This window comes from Emys orbicularis, chromosome 13 (genome assembly GCF_028017835.1).
Source record: "Emys orbicularis isolate rEmyOrb1 chromosome 13, rEmyOrb1.hap1, whole genome shotgun sequence".
NCBI classification, from domain to species: domain Eukaryota; kingdom Metazoa; phylum Chordata; order Testudines; family Emydidae; genus Emys; species Emys orbicularis.
The window spans coordinates 37,357,544-37,380,627 of record NC_088695.1 but is presented as its reverse complement, the minus strand read 5'-3'; the positions used below and the strand labels follow the sequence as shown (position 1 = coordinate 37,380,627).

The 23,084-nt window shown below is 48.8% G+C and overlaps 2 protein-coding genes across 4 annotated transcripts; one reads left to right on the top strand and one right to left on the bottom strand.

Annotated features, from left to right (window-relative positions):
* The first annotated feature begins 4,595 nt into the window (after positions 1-4,595).
* On the top strand, positions 4,596-12,728 carry LRRC59 (leucine rich repeat containing 59). Of its 3 annotated transcripts, none has more exons than XM_065415621.1 (8): positions 4,596-4,664; positions 6,300-6,411; positions 6,981-7,040; positions 7,617-7,775; positions 8,146-8,250; positions 9,495-9,567; positions 10,959-11,132; positions 11,935-12,728. In XM_065415621.1, the coding sequence occupies exons 2-8, from the start codon at positions 6,307-6,309 to the stop codon at positions 12,177-12,179; spliced, it is 921 nt and encodes a 306-aa protein (XP_065271693.1). In that variant the 5' UTR covers positions 4,596-4,664; positions 6,300-6,306; the 3' UTR covers positions 12,180-12,728. The 3 variants fall into 3 exon arrangements, with proteins under 3 accessions (XP_065271693.1, XP_065271694.1, XP_065271692.1); XM_065415622.1 differs by having other exon boundaries at positions 4,603-4,664; positions 6,303-6,393; XM_065415620.1 differs by having other exon boundaries at positions 4,603-4,664; positions 6,303-6,411.
* Positions 12,729-13,895: 1,167 nt separating this feature from the next.
* On the bottom strand, positions 13,896-22,668 carry EME1 (essential meiotic structure-specific endonuclease 1). The gene is made up of 8 exons (XM_065415679.1): positions 21,840-22,668; positions 21,627-21,757; positions 20,000-20,089; positions 19,431-19,552; positions 18,981-19,119; positions 17,840-17,955; positions 16,302-16,491; positions 13,896-14,988 (listed from the first exon to the last, which is right to left on the bottom strand). Exons 1-8 carry the CDS (start codon positions 22,666-22,668, stop codon positions 14,812-14,814), a joined length of 1,794 nt encoding a protein of 597 aa, XP_065271751.1. The 3' UTR covers positions 13,896-14,811.
* Between the last annotated feature and the right edge of the window lie 416 nt (positions 22,669-23,084).

Sequence of the window (23,084 nt, the reverse complement as noted above, 5' to 3'; positions counted from 1 at the left end):
CTCTGGGGTGCAAACTGTGTGGAGTGTGTATGCCAAGGTGAGCTAGTACCTGGAGGGCTGGTTTCACACCTTCGGGGGTTGACGTACTAAAGGGGAACAGTCCGAATGTCTGGTCACTAAGAACTTGGGGAGACCTGTGACTGGAAGGGCTATTGGTGTCGCCCTCCAAAGAGTAACTAGGTTGGTGAAAGCCAGGGTGAGACCTTATGCCTGTGGTGCTTGAGAACTTAGTCATAATCCAGTGAATTATACTTGTTCCAAATGGACTAGCAAATGAATACGGTATGATTTGTTGATTTAAGAATATGACCTTTGCATAGTTTGACATGTGATGTTGACAGTTTGTGTTAATGGTTTATAAAGCATTACGTTTTTGAATCTCAATTTCTACTGTCATTAAATAATTGTCTGACCCCTCCCCCATCATTTCCTGCTATTGTGAACATTTAAAATCACTAAAAATCTAAAAAAATGCTTAAAAATAAACATGGCTATCAGCCATCAAAATTATTAAAAAAAAAATATCAAATTCTGCCAAGTCTAAGAATAAGCAATGAAATGACTGGGTGTAAGTCTATGAAGAACTGTCAACATGTGAATGGAGCGACCTTGGAAATACAATGTAAGACCAAAGACTGGACCATTAACTTGGCAGGACATGTTAAAACAGCATGATTGGAACTGGAGACAAAGGTGCTGGGGGACTGCAATAAGATCCTCCTCTGTGTGGGTTGCGGGGGCAATCCAGGACATTTAGATAAGGCAGAGAGGTGGTGCTACCAGCATGCAGTCTAGTTCCCAGGCCGGGGCAAAGCAGGGACCACCTAATTGAATACGCAGAAGCTGACAAATTAGGGGAGAAACATGTGTTGGGTTTGCTCTTCTCTTCTAACGTAGTGTCCCTGTCTTCCAGTTGACTAATAAATGATGTCATTTTGAAAAGGCTGTCCTGTGTCTCTGGAAACATCTGTTGGTTGCAGGCTCCTAGGAGGGTAAGTCTCCAACAGAGATGCAAGCTCATTTGGACCTGCTAAAGGAGCCATGCTGAGAAACAGAGGTGCTGAAGCCAGAGTCACAGTCTTGGAATAGCAGAGCTCCAGGGCTTGCCCTTGTAAAAGGTAGAGGCCCAGGGCCTAGCACTAAGGACACACTCCCAGAGAGACTGTACGAAGGTCAGAGGTATAGCATGCCCCGTGGATACGTGACAACTGGGGTTTAGCAGTAGAATACTAACTGCAACAGCAGTGCTTTCCAAAAAACACCTAAAAAGAGCAGTTAGAGGAACAGCAGGTGGAAAGTAGTTTACATTCTTTGGGGTAGAGAGAAGGAAAGGACTGACAAGGAAGAGGAGATAGTATCAGCTCCCTAAGAAACAGATTATACAGCTGTGCAGAGAGAGAGTTAAACTTTAAGAAGTTAACCAAAGCACAAGTGGTTGACTTGCTACATATAGACAATCAGGCAAAGAACCTCAATCCTAGGGTGACCAGGTGTCCAGTTTTTGACCGGAACACCCAGTTGAAAAGGGACCCTGGCGGCTCCGGTCAGCACTATCGACCGGACCATTAAAAGTCCAGTCGACGGTGATGCGGAGCTAAGGCAGGCTAGTCCCTACCTGTCCTGGCTCCGCGCTGTGCCCCGGAAGCGGCCAGCAGGTCTGGCTCCTAGACGGGGGGCACATGGGTCTCCGCACACTGCCCCCCGCCCCAAGCCCTGGCTCCGCACTCCCATTGGCCAGGAACCACGGCCAATGGGACCTGTGAGGGCAGTGCCTGTGTAACCCACAGGCCTCCTGGGTATGGTGCTCTGTCCCATCTAATGGCATTGAGATCACTTAGAGATTAATGAGTCTGCTCTACAGCCTTAGCTAAGAGCCACATGGCTTTTAGCTCATGCAGCAGAGGCTCATGCATTTAGCTCCAAAGTTCCCAGGTTCAATCCTGCCCACTGACAATCAGGGTCTGTCGGTGTTACACCTGAGGGTGAAAGCAGCGTGCAGCGCCACCTGCCGTGCCTCTGACTAGGAGCCAGACCTGCTGGCTGCTTCCGGGGCGCAGTGCGGTGCCAGGACAGGCAGGCAGCCTGCCTCAGCCCCCCGCTGACTGGGAGCTGCCAGAGGGAAGTCTGTGCCCCAACCCCCTGCCCCAGCCCCCCCAAACCCGGAGCCCCCTCCTACACCCCAAACCCCTCATTCCTGGCCCCACCCCAGAGCCTGCACCCCTAGGTAGAGCCCGCACCCCAACCCCCTGCCCCAGCCTGGAGCCCCCTCCTGCACCATGACCCTCCCCATTTCTGGTCCCACCCTGGAGCCCACACCCCTTCTTCCAGGGCTAGAACCCCAGGACTTATTCTCCCACTTTGGTTTTCTCCTCCCCTCCTCCATGCTCCCAGAGAGCAACTGCAGATTCTGTCCCTGCAGCCTCTTTCTGCTGCAAACTTCCTGTCTTTATACTCCTGGCCAACTGGGCTTCTTGTTCAGTTAGACATGACTCTTCCTCCAGATGCAGCCAGGTAACCTAACTGGCCCCTCAAACCCACATTAACCCCTTCACAGCCTGTGGGGTACACACCACATTGCAGAGATCAGGAAACTGAGGCACAAGCAGCCCCATGGCAAGATAAGCAGGGAGAGACCACAGAATGCCAATTCCACAGAGAGCATAGATGCTAAATAATTGCCCCAGTTTAAGGAGACATAGCACTCCCTTGGATCCACGATACCTCAGTTACATCAGGGCCAAGGCTAGCCCCTTGGGTTTATTTTAGCACCCAAGCTTGTCATGTAAACAGAGATCAACACATGTGTGCAGAGGGATTTACCATCCAGTATTTCGTGGGCTCTCTGATTCACATGGGGAGCTCCCCAGAATAACGGGGCTTGACCTAGCCTGAAGAAAATGGATCTAATAAATTTAGTAGCTGGAGAATGAAGTTGTTGCTTTGGGGGAAGGACCAGTTTCAGGGGGTATAAACACCTGGATTTGAGTGAGCTTAAGGAAGGAAGATTAAAAGTGTCTCAAAAGTGACGTGTGGCAGAGATCACAATGGTGGCAACTGGAAAACTCTTAAAACTCTCTGCATGGGAGAAATCCCAAAGACTGAAACAGAAACTGGAGCAGTGTCAGATACGTTAAAGCACTGTAGCTCTGGTACAGGTTTAATAACGGGGCTTCCGAGCCCCTATCAGACACAGCTACTAAGGGGAAACAGTGTCACCATCAACTGTGTTAAACAAAGCAGTGCTAGCAAGGGCCTTCTCCTCCTTGCCCCCTGCTCCCACCTTCACCCCTCCCGCCTGCCACCTCTTCTCCCTGCTCCCACCTTCATCCCTCTCCTCTCCACCTCTCCCCGCTCGCCCCCTGCTCCCACCTTCACCCTTCCCCGTTACCTCTTCCCCCTGCTCCCACCTTCACCCCTCCCCTCTCCACCTCTCCCTGCTCCCACCTTCACCCCTCCCCTCTCCACCTGTCCCTGCTCTCCCACTGCTCCAACCTTCACCCCTCCCTGCTCCCACCTTCACCCCTCCCCCTTCTCCCCCTGCCCCCTGTTCCCACCTTCACCCTTCCCCTTTCCACCTCTTCCCACTCGCCCCCTGCTCCCACCTTCATCCCTCCCCTCTCCACCTCCCCCCGCTCGTCCCCTGTTCCCACCTTCACCCCTCCCCCTCCACCTCTTCCCACTCGCCCCCTGCTCCCACCTTCACCCCTCCGCTCTCCACCTCTCCCCGCTCTCCCCCTGCTCCCACCTTCACCCCTCCCCCTTCTCCCCCTGCCACTTGCTCCCACCTTCACCCCTCCCCTCTTCCCTTCTCCCCTGCCACCTCTGCCCCCACTCTCACCTTAACTCCTCCCACTTCCCCTCATTCCCACCTTCACCTCTCCCCGCTTGCCACCTGCTACCACCTTCAAACCTCCCCTCTCCCTGCCACCTCTTCCCCCTGCTCCCGCCTTCACCCCTCCGCTCTCCACCTCTCCCCGCTCTCCCCCTGCTCCCACCTTCACCCCTCCGCTCTCCACCTCTCCCCCTGCTACTTGCTCCCACCTTCACTCCTCCCCTCTTCCCTTCTCCCCTGCCACCTCTGCCCCCACTCTCACCTTAACTCCTCCCACTTCCCCTCACTCCCACCTTCACCTCTCCCCGCTTGCCACCTGCTCCCACCTTCAAACCTCCCCTCTCCCTGCCACCTCTTCCCCCTGCTCCCACCTTCACCCCTCCCCTCTCCACCTCTCCCTGCTCCCACCTTCACCCCTCCCCTCTCCACCTCTCCCCACTCGCCCCCTGCTCCCACCTTCACCCCTCCCCTCTCCACCTCTCCCCACTCGCCCCCTGCTCCCACCTTCACCCCTCCCCTCTCCACCTCTCCCCACTCGCCCCCTGCTCCCACCTTCATCCCTCCCCTTTCTCCCCCTGCCACCTGCTCCCACCTTCACCCCTCCCCACCTCTCCCCCCTCGCCCGCTGCTCCCACTTTCAGCCACCCCCCCCTCCCCCCGCTCACTCGCTCAGCTGAGAGCCGCTGGCCCTGCAGAGGGCGCCGCTCTACCCCTCCTCCTCCGGCCTGAGCGTGGGGCCCTCTTGGCCAGCGGGCCGGCTCGTTGGCGCTGGTGGGCTGAGACGGGGACGTGGATGCGGAAGTGGCTGGCAGCAGAGGAGTGGGGCGGTGCGGTGAGTGCGGGGCCCGAGGGGAGGGGTCGCTCCACCGGCTCTGGTCGGCGCCCCTGTGCGGGGGCGGCCGGGGGGTATTGGGGAGGGGGGGTCCCTGTGCGGGGGCGGCCGGGGGGTTTTGGGGAGGGGGGGTCCCTGTGCGGGGGCGGCCGGGGGGTATTGGGATGGGGGGGTCCCCTGTGCGGGGGCGGCCGGGGGGTATTGGGGAGGGGGGGTCCCTGTGCGGGGGCGGCCGGGGGGTATTGGGATGGGGGGGGTCCCCTGTGCGGGGGCGGCCGGGGGGTATTGGGATGGGGGGGTCCCTGTGCGGGGGCGGCCGGGGGGTATTGGGATGGGAGGGGGTCCCTGTGCGGGGGCGGCCGGGGGGTATTGGGATGGGGGGATCCATGTGCGGGGGCGGCCGGGGGGTATTGGGATGGGGGGGTCCCCTGTGCGGGGGCGGCTGGGGGGTATTGGGATGGGGGGGTCCCTGTGCGGAGGCGGCCGGGAGTATTGGGATGGGGGGGTCCCTGTGCGGGGGCGGCCGGGAGTATTGGGATGGGGGGGGATCCATGTGCGGGGGTGGCAGGGGAGTGTTGGGGAGGCCTTTCAGTCTGAGGCTCCCTCTTGGCCCCTTGGGGGGAAGCCCTGGCTGGGCTGGGGCGCCCCCACAGGGGATGGGGTTGATGGGAACTGGGGTCATCTTCTCTCTATGCAGTGTCTGTAAAGCCCCCCACCTTGAGGCGCCTGGGGATGCGCCCTGCTCCTGCCTTTGTGCTCCCCACCCCCTTTACCAGAAGCAAGGGAATAAAAGCAGCAAAGTGGCAGCAGGATGTGCTGGGACAGAGGGTCAGGGAGCTGGGCCAATGCACTGTTCAGTATTGCTTCCTCCCCCTCTATCCAGTCACCCCCTCCACTCGGGATCATGTTACCCCTCTTGCATGTCTCCCCTTCAAACAGAGAGCTCTCTTCACAAACACCCTGGGGATAGCCCACTCCCATCCCCCCAAAACTTCAACCTTCGGACAGTGGGACAAACAGAAACTTCACAATGTTCTCACTGTGCCTAGAGGCCCTGCTGCCATGAACACCTACCTAGGCTGGCATTGGAGGAGGCTGGATTATTTCTGAGAAAATAAAATTCTTGCTCAGTCAGAAAAGCCTTGAAGGTGCACGCTGTGACCTACACTAGGGATCTCTATCAGGCGTCTCACGTTGAGGTTGCCAGTCCATATCCAGCTTGAACTGGTAAAGAGGAACGACCAATAGTTTTCCCATTTGGTGGGCTGTTCAGTAGCCTGTGCTAAATGAGTTGGTGGGCTGTCAGTCCAGTTCCCAGTAGGCAGGTTGCAAAAACCACATCCTCAGTTAGCCTGAACTGGTAAACACTGGCACCTGGACCAGCAAGATCTGAATGGCCCAGGGGGACCAAAATATCCCTGGCCTCTAAAGGAGGTCCTTAAAGGTTACAGTTGAGGCGTACTTGCAGGGCATGACAGCTGTCATTACTCCTGCTGTACTTGTTAGGTAGATACAGAGTAAAAGAAAATCTGGAGGCTTGTTAAAATGTATTGGTGCCCCCCCCCCCCATCTCCATTCCTTGTCTTTTTCCCGTTCCAAGAATGAGCCACTTGAGACTCTGAATTTCTCTCTCAGTAGGATCATGGCAAAAGCTGGAGGAAAAGGAGTAAACCTGAAAGACAAACTTGATGGCAATGAATTGGACTTGAGCCTGAGTGACCTGAATGAGGTACCAGTCAAAGAACTGGTCAGTATCAGTCTTTCCTGGGGGATGTAAGGTATTGCAGGGGAGCCTCTGAGATTACCCCTGGTCTTTGTGAATGTACTAGTCCTGGGGGTGGGGAGGTGGGGTGATTCCTGGGAATGCCTTGGGCCCTGTGTAAGTTTTGTGGTTTTTATCAGCTCGAGGTGTTGCCCGTTGTGTGTTTGGAAGGCACACACACTGTTTCTCCTGGTCTGAAGAGAAGGATACACAACCTTGAACTCTTCCTGTCGTCCTGACTTTTGGCGGTTGAAGTGACCTGAAGAAGAGAAGGTTCCCAACTGATTTAACAAATCTGGTGGATTGTGGGTTAAACTGATGCTTTGGGTGAAGAACCTGTTTCAGGGGGAGCAGTGTTCATAAGCCCCTGAATTTGAGTGAAATGTAAGAGTCTCAAAGGTAACTCGAATGGTAGCAACTGGGGAGTTCTTAAAACTCCATGTATGGGAGAAATCCCAAAGACTGAAACAGAAACGTAAACAGCCGGGTATCAAATGTATTCAAGTACTATAGCTTTGACATAGGTTTAATTTGATTCCTTGGCTCTTTTTCAGGCTGCCCTTCCGAAGGCTACCATATTGGATTTGTCCTGTAACAACCTCACTTCCCTACCGGTAAGATGAGAGAGAAGCTTTGTGGAGGAGGGAGGGGTCTGTTTGGAAATACCTTTGGAAAGGTAAAATCCTCCTGCATGGGAGGACCAGGCGGGAGTGTGGTAACTAGCAGTTCTCTTAGCTTCTTGGGAGGATGAGTGACACTGCCACCATTACAGAGGGGTCAGTATAGGTGATTGACTTTTACTGAGGTTGGCTGGCATAGCATATTAGCTGTGCTTTCTTGTAGAAAATGAGAGTGTACTCAGTGAAGATTATAGCAGTTTCCATTCCAAAGTGCTCTACCAGCTGGATACCAAAAGCACCACTGTATGTCTTATTTTCATTGTAATTATATTGCTATGTGTAGCCCTGTTTAGGAGAGTATCCACTGTTCCCTACTTCACAGTCCGAGGGTAGAGGGGGAAGAGAGTAACTTTCCTCCATCACACAAGCAGCTTTGTAATGAGTCCAAGTCCATGTAGATCTTCCTCAGCTTCCTGCAGTGTGTAGCATACGCTAGCTGATATATCTGTTATTCCTTAGTAAAGATGATTGACAAGCTTGTAAACTTCTTCACTCCTGTTTGGGTTCCAGTCGGACTTCTGCAGTTTGACCCACCTGGTGAAACTTGATCTGAGTAAAAATCAGCTTCAGCAACTGCCCTCAGACTTTGGTCGCCTGGTTAACTTGCAGCACCTGGATCTCCTGAACAACCGATTAGCCGTGCTACCAGTCAGTTTTGCACAGCTCAAGGTAAAACCCCTCTGCTAGGCAGTTTACGTAAGGCCTTGGAGTGTAGCCCAGAGTCTCATGATTCTTCTGAAGTTGATTTCTCTAGTAAAATGTCAGTCTCTCTGCCAGCAGACCACTATGAGCTCGAAAATGTAACTGGGATCTGCAGCACTGCCCTTGACAAAACTTCCACAGTTTTGTTACAATTAAACTCCTGCCTGAAATCTGCACTTGTCTCCCATCTCTCTTTCATTCACGTGACAACTAAATAGCTCTTTGTTTCTGCTTTGAACTCTCTAGAATAAACACAGCCTTGTTTGTGCTCTTTCTTTAACATTGTACTGATGTGTGCCTACTCTAGCCTGGTCCCATTTGTGTTTCCTTCCTGCAGAATCTGAAGTGGTTGGATCTGAAGGACAACCCCTTGGATCCTATCCTGGCCAAAGTGGCAGGAGACTGCCTGGATGAGAAGCAATGCAAACAGGCCGCTATCAGAGTAAGGAAATTGCTCTGCATTTTATTCTTGTTTTCCTACATGGCTTCCATGGCTGTTCTTTCTCCTCCTCTTGCTTGGAGGCTCTCAACATGGCAATTTTTAAGGTATCGGTCAGGAGGGAGAGGCTAATCCCATTCAAAGCCAATGTTAATCCTGCAATGATTTCACTAGTGCCCTGACCGTTGATCTAGGAAGTGAGCTAAGCAGGGTGCTCAGCCCGAGGTGGCATTAAGAGTGAGCATTTAAATGTTGATCACTAGGAAAAAGATGGTACTGAGAAAAACAATCCATATCCAGCTTTGAGCTTCTGAAGAAGTGCTGGCAATCTGTAGGCTTGTGTGAAGAGTTACTGCTGGGAGCCACGGAGCAGGGCTAGAGCAGGTTGGAGCCTATGCTGCTGCTATTCCTGAGGCAGGGATCACATCCCCTTTTTCAGCCTTAGAAAAACCATGTGATCATGGAACACTGGACGCACACCTAGTACCAGCGCACAGGCTGCAAGGAGGATTTCTTTTTTTAATGGAGAGATTTTGTCTGACCCTGAAGCAGCAGCTTTGGGACCAACGCTGAGACAGCGCTCCAAACACTCAGCAAAGTCATGGAAGTCTCAGTGGAGCTGCACCAAATTGCACCAGCTGAAGATCTAGCCCAATGCAGATTTTATTAGACATTCCTTTATCAGACATGTGTGTAGCCTGGTAGATGACATTAGCGGGTTGGGGTTCATCTCTTGTGTAGAAAAGTCAAATCAGTGTCTATTGTCACAGCTTTCTTCATCATTAATGTGTCTGTTACCTCACTCTCATGGTCAAAGCCCTGTGCACTGTGAGGCAAGTTGGACCTAAGCAAGGACTCCTGGAGTCTGTGGCAGCCTCACTTAAATTAAGTGGTGGTTTGTATTATTCATTTTCATGTTTAAGTCATATAATCAGTATGGTGTCTCCTCTTGTTAAAATAAACTAAAATATTAGCTTGTCCCAGCACTGAATGACAGGGGTTTTTTTTTGGTACTGACGATGCACACCTTCAATGTGGAGGTTGTGGGGTAACCCTGGAGGTTGTGGCATCGCTGTAAGAGCCACTTGGGACTCACTTGTATTCTGCTACATAGAATTAGAAGTCAATCCCAGAGGAATGCATTCCTTCTCCCACTTATGGCTGCATTCTAATGCTGTTTCCATATTAAGAGGATAATGCAATGAATCTGCTGCATAGATCTCATGCTGTTGTCTTGGATCTTGAAGGTGCTGCAGCATATGAAAGCTATCCAGTCTGAGCAGGATCGAGAGAGGCAACGAAGGCTACAAGCAGAGCGAGGTAGGCACATGACACCCCGCACCCACTTACCGCTCTAGGCTCTTTTCTGGGTCCATTGATTACATATCCAAACCAGCTGATTCTGCCCTTCCAGGGCAGCTAACGAAGACTGTTCCAAATATCTTGGCAGCGAGGACCTACAGAATATTTGTTTTGAATTGGAGGTGGAGGAAGAGATCCCTCGATAGCCAACTGCTTAACCCCGTGAAAGGGGAGAGGGGCCTGGTCCACTCTAGAGGAGAGGCATGGGCTTCTGGAGGATCAGATGGGTAACCGCAAAAAGGCCTGATGGGTTGTGGGTTCCTGATATGTCTTGGGAGGCCCACTAAAACCTAGAGGCTGATTTTACTTCAGTATATCTTGGAAAATGATTTCCATGCTGATACACCGTACTGGAGAACTGCCTCTCTTCTTAAAGGAGATCATTTTCCAAAAGCACCTTCTTTTTCTTCCCTTCTTGAAAAGGTAGTGTGGCTTGGGTGCTGGAGCAAGAGAACGGGAGTCTTACTGTTATTCACTGTGAACATGTCACATAGGTCTTGCCTACACTGACAAAGTTCAGAGCTTTAATTCACCACAAGTAGAAGTGCTAGTGTAGCGAAGGTTCAGTTGTTTTACCTCAACAGTGCTAAAAAGGCATGAGGCCTTTCCACAAAGTGCTTGCACGAATGCTGTTACCATTGATGAATTATGGGTCCAAACTTTGAATGTAAATGAACCCTTAAAGGAACATTAACAAACTGAAAAATCACATTTGTCTGAAAACTCTAATACTGAAGATTACTATAGTTCAAAAGTTAGTGACAAACATTTATTTCAATATACTTTGTGCATTTGACAATACTCAGTGCAGGGTCAGTTTCTCGTTTGTGAAACAGACCCTTATATGAATGGGGGCAGAAGAACCCTTCGTTTTTTTAATTCTTTTTAAAAAATTACTACTACTCAGGGACTACTATATAAAGAGCCCTCTTTCAAACTAGAATTTCTTTAAAATTAATCACGTTAATAAAATTTAAGTTGACAGTGTCCCTTTAACCTTTGTGCTTCCATTTTATGCATCTGTAACATGGGGACAGTGCCTCATATGTGGTATTGTGGGGCTCAGTTAATGCTTGTAAAGTGCTGAGATCTCTGGATGAGAGATGCTATTGACCAAGTGTAAGGAATGAGGAGTGTGTAGATTTTTTTACTGACTCACATAAGACTGCTTCCAGGAGAGAATAGATCTGAAGGAGGAAGACGGGGAATGCATCCAACACTTCTGGACAATAAAACGGGGCAGTTATTTCATTGCTTTACCTTCCCAGTGGGGAAGAGCAGTCATGCAGCAAGGGGGAAGGTGGAGTGCCGTTATTACAGAAGGAGAAAATGTTTGTGTTGGTCCTCAGCAATGGAGAAGAAGCGTGAAGCAGAGCAGCGAGCAAGGGAGGCTCAGGAGAGGGAACTGCGGAGGCGAGAGAAGGCAGAAGAGAAGGAACGCAGGAGACGGGAGTATGATGAATTAAGAGCGGCAAGGCAAGAGATGGAAACACAAACAAAAAAAGAAAGCAGTGAGATCCCAAGTAAGTCAATTGTAGATTCAATTGAGAAATATCCACCAAGGAGCAGGTGTATTCTATAGAGTAGTGTAACTGTTCTCATCTATATTTTGGCGCAGCGTAGGAGAAATAGGTGGAAGAGAATGAGCAAGAACCTTACCATTGAAGTGTATCTACCTCCAGATCCACCATGCTTTTAATAGTGCCAGATTATGTAGCAAGACGTTAGGAAGTAGTCCCTAGTGTTGTGTTGAATATGGTCAAGGGGTGGGGGAATCAGACCACAGTGGTAGAGCTAGTTCAGAATCTTGCAACATATGAATAACTCTGGAAGAACAAGCAGAACTTCAACATATTTGCAATTGCTGGAGCTCTTGATTACTTATCTGCATGATTCAAAGTTCTGCAATTGCTGCTAAGGAATATTTCCTCTGCCTCATAAAATTGAATGTATCTTAAAAATACCTGCAAAAAAGGCTTAACATGAGTTTAATGCATGTCGTCATCTTCATAGCTGTTTGCTCATCTGGATGTGGGCATTATGGTTGTTTTCTGAGAGATCAAAAACATCTGCTTCTTGAAAAGAAATATGTATTGTTTCATCCTTTGTGGATGGGGCCTGTGCATATGTTTAGAACGGAGGAAAGCTAGGGAAATCTGAAATGGTGTAGTAATTGTTTTCTTGTTATGAGAGAGCTAAACATGTGGCATAGCATTTTACCATAAGGGACTCAGATCTGCACGTTGGATGTTATAGGGATACAGATTTCTCTTGATAAGTGACTTGGTCTTCCCATTCTCTTTCCCGCAATTTATATAATTACAGAGCCTTCATCAGTTTCTCATCCATCTCAGCTGCCCCGGCACAGGCGCTCCTGGTTCCAGGGATTGTTGAAGCTGCTGCTCTTGATATTTCTGTGTGCCCTTAGTACTGTGGCTGTTTGTCGGGTGACGGAGCTGCAGCGCCAGTCTCTGTGCATCAGCGTGAACGCTCTCTATGAGGATGTGGTAACTGCTCTGAAAAGCCACAAAATTGTGCAAAATGTATTACATCAGAACTCGCAGCAATGATGCTGCTACCTGGACATGTGCATTGTCAGCATCTCTTGCCACCATCGACACAGCCAGAATTCCTATGGAATTGTGTTCTGGTGAAACTGCCTTTAATCAGTCAGCACGGGATTTGCTGGTCCATTCAGAACAGAGCAGAACTACTGTTTAGATCATTTTTGTTGTGCTTGTGTCTCAGCTGGTCTGCAACTCCTGTTGTTTGCTAACATTAAATTAGAACATGTTAAGACTCTCTCCCTCACGCATGGAGCAGGAGGTTGCCAGTCAACAGAGGAGTGAGGAAAGCCCTAACCCACCTGGGTAACTATGGCCCTGTAAGGAGGTGGAGTATATCCATCTTCTTGCTGACATTTGCAGGAAGGTTCATGCAAACCTTTGGTAAAATCAGTGGTGGTGTGGCTGTATGGTATAGAAATATACATAAGCCCATTCCAGGACCCATTAGAAGTATGTAGGATGGCTGTGTATTGATACATCAGGGTGGCGGAGTGATGAAATGCTATTGAAATAAGAATTGTCAGCTTTGTCAATATAACAGTTTTCGCAGCAGTTTGGTGTCTGATTCTGAGCTGGATATTTACATTGTTTACACACATTTGTACAGTGCCTCAGTTTTGATTAGGAGCTTGCATGCTAACATATTTTACTATTACACCATAGTGCGACCACTAACCTGAGCAAGCTAGTGTCAAAACAGCTATTCCGAGAAAAGACTTGGCAGCTATGCAGACTGGTTTTCCCTGAGTGAGAGCTGGAGCAGGCTCCAGAAGGATTGTTGAAAGATGACAGCGGTGCTACAGCTAGCCATCAAAATAGAATCTTTCACCTCCAATCTACGTTAGGGACAGTATTAGTTAGTGGGTGACACTAGGATACAGTATCATTAAGACACCTGGGCAGAACCCATCATATATTAGAGGCCATTCTCCATAAAGTGTCTCAAACTGGCCAGCTTCACATTAGCATCCTCTTGTTTCTGTAGGTCACCTTGTCTGCTAGGGCCTTAGCAGTATAGGATCTTGTACTGCCTTTGTGTTTAAAGTGTAACAGCCCACAAATTCTGGTGTTCTGTGCCCCTGTGATTCAGCACAGCTGTTCTGTTGCTGTACAGCAGTATGCGGGATTACTGTACTCACACATTCCCAGTGTTTAATTCCCAACAGTTCAGCACAGAAAGGAAGATAAGCCTTCACCTGTGCTGTTTAATCCAACTGGACAAAAGGTAATGGTACTGCTCCCTGGCTCCATTGTAACAGAGTGGTGAGGGGGTTTCAGCTAAAAGGAAGATACACTGCAGGCTGTTCCAGTGGCACACTACTTAACCCACAGAGGCAAGTTCAGGCATGGAGTACCTGACACTTGTACCATACACTACCACCATAATGCTGACACAAGTGCTTGCTTTTTATCTGAATAGCATGTTATTCTGAGGTGCTGCAACTACTGTTTATGAACCATCAGTACCCCCCTTATAGGCACAGGTTGTTGCTAGTAGAGGAGTGTGTTCTACCTGACAACTGTTCTAGTGAAGTTTGCCTCATGGGAGAAAGACCTGTAGCAATCAGCAGATGCACTGGTAACAATATTAAAATTTATATCACAGCCTAACTATCCCAAAGGCCTTAACGGCAATGCAAAAAAATCACTTACTAGCTGTGGTGATGATCCCAGCATGGATGTATTAGAGAAAAATGGATATTTTCTCCTCTCTAGTGTCACTAGTGCAATAAGTTATATACATTGCATAGCATTTGACTTTACTTAGTACTCATTTCAATAATTGCTTTGTTACATGAATACTGAAAGACCTCAGCTGCTCTCACACATGCATTTGAGTGCTGATGGCTTCAGGGGAAGTGAAGTGCACATATCCAAAGGCAGATGCTCCCTAGCTTAAAGCATCTCTTGCTGCAAATAAAGCCCATTAGAGCTCCACTCATTCTCTAATCCATAAATCACACTTCAGGCCCCCATAGGTCAAGCTGGAGCCTTTGAGTCAGTGCAGGTCTAAACTTTGTACCTGAGTGGGGTACAAAACATCTTTCATTGTTGAGGGGTGGGGGGAATTCTTTCTTTCTATACCAGAAATAAAATTCTCCCATTCTAATAGACTATAGGGTTGTGCTGTTTCCGAGCAAGTGTTATTAGACAGCTATGAATGAGCCAATGTCTCTCCAGTACTAGCATTCGGTTTTGTTTTTTAAAACTCACTGGTGTGGGAAAGGACAAATAGTAGCAGCTGATTTCCTTAAAGGATGACAGTGGAAATAGCTTGGCTCATGTAGAGGAGAGCTGGCCCTATACAGCAATCCTAATAGGTCCTAGAGCAAACCACCTACTTGGAAGAGTAGAGAAGATTTATGCCCAGGACAGAAAATGCAATTTATCACAGGCAGAAAGAAACTCTCACTACTGCACTTGAGGGCAGTATCACAGCACCTTGGCCAAGGAAAATGTTTCAGTGCCTTCTGAAAACACTGCCTGTAGAGCATTTCAGGCTTCAGAAACAGGAGATGTTAAGTCTTTACAAGCAAGACCCAAGACTCCCATTTCTTAGTTAATACACTTTTCCTCCTAGAAGGGAGATGAATACGTTTAACCAGGCAACCAGTAAAATCCATGTTCTCTTGGGCTAGCCAGTGACATCCAGAGAGAGATCAGGATGGTGAGAGGTCATCTGCAGGTAAATCCGTTTGGAGAGTTCTGGTCCAATCCGACGTGACGTGGCCGTTACACCATTGCCACGGCGCACAGGTATGTCAGCGAGCATGTTCTGTTGCTCCCGCTCTGAAAGGCATCTACGATAGGCCTAAAAACAGGACAAAGGAATGGTGATTTCATCCATTGTCACATTCCTTTGTCCACAAAGGACAGAGGGAAGGGTTCCTTCACTGCTTCAGCCTTTCATGTTTTACACTCCTTTTATCAGTTCTCCCACCAGACCTCACTTGGTAGCCAAGAGGCAGCACCCACTGTCAGCAGGAATTCAATACGGACAGACTATGTGCACTGTGCCAGGAACACAACTGCAACACAAAGAAATGTGCAGCCTGGATACATCTAGAACAGCCAGTGCTGCTTTACTTATGCAGGACTGGAGATTCATTTTCCCTCTCTGCGAGGGGAACACTTATTCAAGCAAGGGAGGGGATGAACTTTAGTAAGACAGAGATCTCCTCTCAATAGCGTCAGTCTGTGACTTTCTGCCAGAGTCAGTAGATGCAGAGAAGTCATGTCTTCCATCGCTTGCATTTAAAGCCTTCAACTCAAACTGTATCAGTCACCACTGTTGAGGAGTTTCAACAAATCCTGGGAGCGGCTTGTCTACACCGGGAGTTAATCCAGAATAGTTACTCTTGATTAACTCAAGTGTAGATGCTCTTATTCCAAATTAGTTTTATCCACTTTAGAAGTGGATTAAGCCAAACTAAGTCTTGAATCAAAGCATCCACACATTCAATTCATCAGGAATAGTCAGTCTGCTTTAAATTCACACCCTGCTTTATTCCAGATTAATTTTCAGACGCAGGCGTGCCTCACATCTGAAACATTCAGGCTCAAGGTACCTCCTGCCAGAAGCACAAGGGAAGGTTCCTTATGAACTACCACTAATATTTCAAATATTTGTGGGGGGTGGGAGTGAACAGGAAAAGAGCCTATCAGGCAGTCCCAGTTTTTCCATAGATTACTCCGGTGTCCTATAAAAACAGCTCTCCTTGTTGTCAACATCTCCCTCACATGCAATCTAATGCTTAGAGCAGAGGAATTAGGAGACTGGGGTTTTATTCCTGGCTCTGTCACTAACTCATTGGAGTGCTGGGGCTGGGTTACAATCTGTGCCTCACTTTTCTCTTCTGTAAAATGGGGATAAGGGCCACCTTTGGAAGTGTTTTGAGAGCCACCAATGAAAGGCGCTATGGAAGTACAAAGTGTTTGCCACAATTACCCCATGCACTGCCATGAGGGGACTGGAGGTTTCAAACAAAGTATTCTAAGCTGACATGGGATCAATATCTCAGAATTAATCTCTATGAAGTTATTTAACACAAGTAACATTCTTCCCCTCATTGCATTAGTAGCTGTGTGTGCACAATTGTATCAATAACCGTAGGGCACCCTTACCTGATCCAGAAGCAGAGGAGAAGGGTATGCAGCCACAACGGCACTGGCCATCTCCAGACTGACCCGGTTGAACTGTTGGATCTGCCTCTTCCAAACCTGCGAGAGTCCCTTCCCTGAGCGGTCCACCTTCACCCCCCTACACCATTCACTCTCCAGGTAGAAGGAGAAGCTGGTCTTGTCTCGCTCTTGCCTGCAGAGGGCACAGAAGGGAAGGAGAACAAGACAATCACAAAAACTTATCTTTTGTTTCTCTCTCCAGTTATCATCTGTTGAGAGATGCAATGGCTACAGAGCAGGGAAGCCTCACATCCAGCACAGAATTAGAGAGATCAAGAATATCAAGGTAGATGTGCAAAATCTGACTTCCCTTCCCTACAAGTGTTAGCAAGAGCCTTTTATTGGGGTGGAAAATAACCAGAGCTTGGCACATTAGAAGCAGGGCTGGCTATAACAAAGGGCACAGAGGCAGCTATGCTGGCTTTGTGCTACCAAGGGATTCCTCTTAGCAAGAGCAGACTCAGGTCCCCTTTTGGCAGCACAAAAGGAACTGGGTATAGGGCAGAAACTGACCCAAATAATCTCTGCTTTTTATTTTTGATACCAATGACCCAGCACTATGAGCAACCCTGCAACAAACCAATGCATGTGCAATCTGGGGAAACAGAATTCAAGCGGTCAAACAGACATTATAAGCAGCATATAAAAGAATTTTAAAGGTTTGTGTGTTTTCATGGATGTTACTGTGAGACAGACTGAAGCTGCTGTGATGGGTGTGCTAGTATGGGGTTCAACTTTACACTGCTGGGGAATGACCTGTGAGAACAATTACAACAGCGTGTCTTATTCTGATGATCTGCTAAATGGGGATTCTGCCTCAGTGACATCTCTCAAATCACAAATATTTTCAGGGTGAAACATAAAAGCTGGTGCTGTAGCGATTGAATCCAGCTAGAGGGCAGAGCCCTCCTTATTTACATCCCCTTTCCCCTCCAAACACAGATTGAAAAGAAGATCTTTGCTTGAAGCCCTCTCTCAAGTCAGACTCCAACACTGACTAGGAGAAACAAGCTCTAGGGGTTGTAGCCCAATGCACCACCTGTTTCAATGCAAGAGGCACTAACACTGTCTGCTTTAAGGCACCTCATCAATGGCTGCTCAGCACTGCCTGGTCTTGGAGGATGTGTCCTCACTGTGAAAAAAGTGTATTCTTAACTCAGGTTAAAGTAGCAACGAAGACACTGCAACTCAGCTTTTACCTCAGGTTCAACCCCAGGCTGCCCTAATAAGCTTTAACTCATGCTGCTTACCCAAGTTAAAGCAGAGTCATTGTGTCTTCACTGCTATTTTAACCTGAGTTAGCTAACTTGAGTTAAGAACACACCCTCTCTTTTGCAGTGAAGAATGTACTATACTGTGTAGCACTGAAGTAAGGCTGTATGATTACTGTTCCCCTCCAAAACTCATGAAAATGAGGCCTCTCGTGAGGATATCTCCAAAAGCAAGTTAGCTTATAAAATAAACCCCATACGCTCACTCACTTGAATGGTGCTTCAGCTACAGCTTTGGTGAACATACTGGCAAAGTCTCCAAGTTCCTTCCAACTCTCGAGGATTCTAACCTGGACTCCTGTGTGAAGCTGCAGATCCACCAATGCCTGTAGACATGATAGGGCCCAAGAGTGAGTGAGATGACTCATCCCCTCCCCCCCCTCAGCACACACCAGCCTCAAGTCCAATCCCTACCCTTTTTGCTTAGGTCAGACATTTAGGGGATGTTTTGGGAGGGGACACAAACCCAAGAAGCCTCCGAAAACAGCCACACTTGATCAAGAAACCAAACAACACATACAAGATTGTGGAGCGACAGGGGCCTTCATAGGACTTAGCATCAGAGGTGGCAAGGTGTTTTTGGGACACCGCCCCAGTCCCTTATTGCAGCCTGCTGTAAAACAAGAAGGCTGCCTCAAGTTAGCCGGCTCCCCCACATAGGAATGGCTAGTTTGAAGCATTAAGAGATACAGTTTGGGATGTTCTAGCCATTGCCTCTTGAGTTGCTCTATAGAAAAATGTGCTGCATGCCAATTTAATGCAATTTCAGTTGTAGCAGATTAACATCTCCATAAAGAGGCCCGTTTTGCACCATTTACCCCATCCAGTGTTCATTGCCACCTACTGCACACACTCTGGTTAGGGTTATCCACTGGGCTGTGAAGAATGATGGATGTTACATCAGAGATCTACAAAAAGGGAATGACATCTGGAATTGACATGGAGGAGACACCCTGGTCTCCAGGGAGGTGGGATACATGTGCAGCATTAGGGTCCTCTAGCAGCTAATCACAGATGAAAATCTCCATCTCATTCAGGCTGCCTCCCTAGCAGCAAGGAGAGTGCGAGAGAATGCGCTTAGACACACAACATGGCCAAAAGAGAGAGAGACAAAACCAAGTACCTGATTCTCACTAACATCAGAATCCTTGGGCCTATCCTGTTTCTATTAGATATGTTCAGGTCAGTTCCTCTTTGCCTATGGTAGAGAGCTGAGGCTGAAAGGCTCTACCCACAAACTCAGGTATTAAAGAGGGTTGAATTCCCCTCACCACAGAGTGGGTCTTCTCAGGTAAAATGCTAAATCATCGAGAAAGCAAGGAAAGGAGAATAATGCTCCAAGTTTACCCACTTCTTCCACTTCTACCCTGGACAGCTCTGGGCCAGAATCCCCCTTTCCCTTCCGTTTTTTCCGTTTCCCTTGTCCTTCTACTTGGCTTCCATTCAGCACTGCCTGCCGCAGCTTCTTCCGGGACTGAACTTTGTGAGATCTGAGAAGAGAAAGAATAGCCCAGGAGTCCACATCTGCTCCAGTGCCAGCAGAAGGCATTGTAGGAATGGTGCAGGAGTGCAGGCTGCTCGGGAGCTCACAGTTACCAGCTGTCCCCAGTAGGAGACGCTGTATGAAACAGTGAAGGAACTCTGGTTACAGAGGCTCTTCCTGCTGTTTTTCATGTTTCAGCCTTCGCCAGTAGGAAATACAAGTAATGATGCAGAACACTTATGGCGTTCTAGCTGTGGCCACTGCCAGCACTTATTCTGCAAGAAACAGCATAGAAATCTCTGAAGGAAGAATTCTAACCTGAAATATTTTTCTAGTTCAACTACAGCCAGTGCTAGAGTTTTCCCAGGAGCTCTCTCCATGACACAAGCTACGAAGCTCCGTAAAGTCTCTTTCGGTCCTTCTGTGCCACCCTGGACTTCCTGCAAAGAGAACCAGAAAATAGCATTTAAACCCCCTTTGAACCATACAGTTCAGGACAACACTAGCAAAGAGCAACCTCAGGCCCCAATCCTGCAACTGAAACTGTGCAGATGTAAGGGTTTGCACAGGCAGATCCACTTGCAGAACTGGAGTCTCAGGTTTCAGTGCTGCAGTTAAGTCAAACCCCTCAACATGCAGAGAAATTTCTGCACTCCCAAGGCCTCCTTCCAATACAGCAGCAATGGGGCGGGGAGGGAGAGCAGGAGGTTCCATCTCGCCAGTTCAGAAGGCTTGACAACATTGGGACATTCATATTGTTTTAAAACAGGAAAATTGTTATTCGCCCTAAGCCTCCAAAACAAACCTCCGTAAAAAGAGAAATGGGTAACCCAACTGTTTGAGCAAGGCATGTTCGGACAGCACATAGAAGCCACAAGCAACCTCACCTGCCTGTAGCTGTAGATCATGGATACAAAATCCTCCAGGCGAAGCAGAATGAGGATATTGGGTTCTTCTATCCAGCTGCCTTCTTCAACCTGCCCAGAGTTGAACACATACTGAATTCAAGATATTTGTGAAAGCGATCCTATTCGGATCCTAGCTTCACGTATACCCAGGGTTTTAGCCACAGATGAAACACTTCAGTCTGAGAGCTTGTTAATGACCCATCTCCCTTAAGTTGATGCTCCTGCTCATTGCCCACTAAAAGGAGGCAGAAGGGCAGAGTTACTCAGACTGCTGATGAGTTTTACAGTGCACATGTGGCATCAGTTTATTAGTAATCGGAGCGCGAGAGTGTGCAAAAGGCTGGGAACAGCAAGAGACCAGTGAAACGTGACACCAAAGTGAAGAACATTAAGAGAGCTCAGCAGAAAGAAGGGTCTGAGGACATGGACAATTCATTGTGTTTATATAGCATTAATAGATAGTATCAACCTGCTTTACAGAGAGTCACTAGTAGAAAAGATTCAACAAGGGGAAGTGGCACAGTGGCCTGGAGTGAGGGGAGCAAGTTCCAGATCAAAGTGAACAACAGCTACCCTTCTGGGGAGGGATGAGAACAAGAGAGAGGAGTGAGTGATTGGGGCAGTAGATGGGCACAAGGTCAGAAGTACTGTGGAGAGAATGTCTATTGATAAGTCTGAATATCAGCAAAGGAATTTGAAATTGGATTCAAAGATGGCTAAGAAGTCAGCAAAGGTAGCATGGAGGATGGGGATGTAACGGTTCCACTTCTGGGAGGAAAAGCAGTCTGGCCAGAGCATAGCTAAGATTTAAGAAGACCATAAAAGAGGGATTTAGAATAGTCCAGAATGGGAATAAAGGTGCAGTTAAGCATTTCAGAGGAGTAAGGCCAAGACCAGGACTGGCACTATCTCAAGGGAGAGGCAAAACAGAAAGAGTTCAGATCAAGGAGAACATCCCAAGATTTCTGCCCTGGCAACCAAGGCTTATGGTCCAGGTTTATTCCATGTCTCTGAAATCACTAAAGGAGTTTTAACTCAGGAGAAAGACTAATTTCTGAAGCATTCAGCAGTAGGGTCAACCAGGAGCTGACAGAGCCATAGCAAGCAGTTAGTGTCAAATCAGGTGTAAAAATGGGTGTTATCTCACTAGAAATAATGCCAAAGGTTAAACGGGGGGGTGGGGGGAGGATCACAGAAATAAGAAACAAAGACAGATACATGAGCAGAATTCTGTGGCACTCCAAACAGAGAAAACAAAGGGGAAATCTAAATCTTCCTTCAGAAATGATAAAGGTGGCTCACAGGAAGCTTGAGAAGAAAGTAGCCAGAGTTACTGGGACTGGAAAAGAGATGAGATGGGAAAGGTAAGTCTTGGAGTTTTTAGTTACATAGTATGGAGAAGAGCTAGTGAGAACAAGTGGGAAATGAAGTTTTGCATGCCAGGGAAAGACCAAAAAGAAGTCAGTCTCATTTTAAGATTCTCTGGGTAGCTCACAGACAGACACAAGGCTACCACCAGTAACTGCAGATCACCAGGCAACACAACCCCAGGTGCTAAGCACAGAGGAAGAAAAAGGTGTAAACTTCAGACATTGTGGTCCCCTACCTGAGATGACCCAGCCCTCCTCCTCCTCCAGGTGATGCTACAGGGAACAGCCTGACTCTCAATCACACAGCCACAGTTCATGGACTGCAAAGCACTGAGGACTTGCCCACCTCCTTCTACCTGCAAGAGAACTGAGATGGGTGCAAAGGTCAGGGGTCCACGATAAGGGCTGTCACTTAATTCAAGGCTGAAAAAAAAGATAAGGAATGGTACCTGGATCCAGCACCACAGTTATGTGCTTCAGGCACTCTTCTGGTCGCTGGGCCTTCAGCATGTTGGCAAGTGCCTTTTTCCTCTCTCGGTCCTGCTCCCGCTGCCCCTTCTGCACTTCCCGCTCTCTCCTCCTCTGCAACGCAGCCTGGCGAGCCCTCTCTCTCTCCTCCTGGCTGTGTTTTGACTTCTTCTGAGGAGGGCACATTTCTGAACTTGCCTCTGCCACCAGAGACCTGCTACTCTGGGCTGGAGAGACTGACAGACAAACTGGAGGCTGGTGCAAAGGTACCCTCTTGGAATCCTCTGTGGCATCATCTTGGTCACTAGCTGAAATTTCCCAGGATGAGACAGGGGTTCTTGTCTGGGTGTCAGAAGCCTTTGGCAGCAACTGTTCTCTGCAGTCAGTAACCACTTGTTCATAGTTCTGACGGAGCACAGTACCCCTAGCTTTACACACTGCATCACAGCTACTCAGTTGCTGGTCCTCAGAAAGCAAAATACTAATTTTGGAGGACTTGCTGTTCACCAATTTCCCCCTTAGTCTTTCAGACAAGGGTATTATCTCCTCTTCCTCCTCACTCTCACTGCTCAGCCTTGCAATCGCATCCTTACAAGCGCTGACTCGGTCAGAATCCTGGTTACCAGGGCACTTTTCCAACCCCGGGGAAGGAGGAGAGGATTCCTCAGAGTCAGAGCTGCAGATCACCACAACTCTCTCCTTTGAAGGAGGCTGGCAGCGGCTGCTGCTTTTTACCGCAGGAGGCTGTTGTTTTAGAAAAGTGAACTTTGGCAGGTGCTCAACGTCGCTCTCATCCGACTCCAGGGACATCGTGGTCAGTCAGTCCCTTCCAACGAGCAGCATCTAGGAACGGGAAGCAGAGCAATGAGGAGCCGGCTCCAGACAGTCCCCAGGCTGTGGTGGGGATCCTGAAGGGGCTGGGTAACTTAATGACCTGTAACAACCTAATTCTGCAGCGAGCGCCCCAGAGAGGTGACTAGATCTCGTGCTTCAAGACCCAGAGAAATTTGCAGCCTCAGGGGCCTCCCCGCGACCACGAGCCGCCAGGGCGGGTTCCCCGTGCGCGCAGGATAGCCCCGAGGCGGCCGCGCGCAGCCTTGTCCGCGGAGAGGCGATGGCCGAGGCCGCCGTGGTGCGGACGGGGCCTGGGGAGGAGCCACCCGCCCGCTGAGGCGCCCTGGGAGGGTCCGTGCCGCCGTCCCCCTGCGCACAGACAGCGCCCCCAC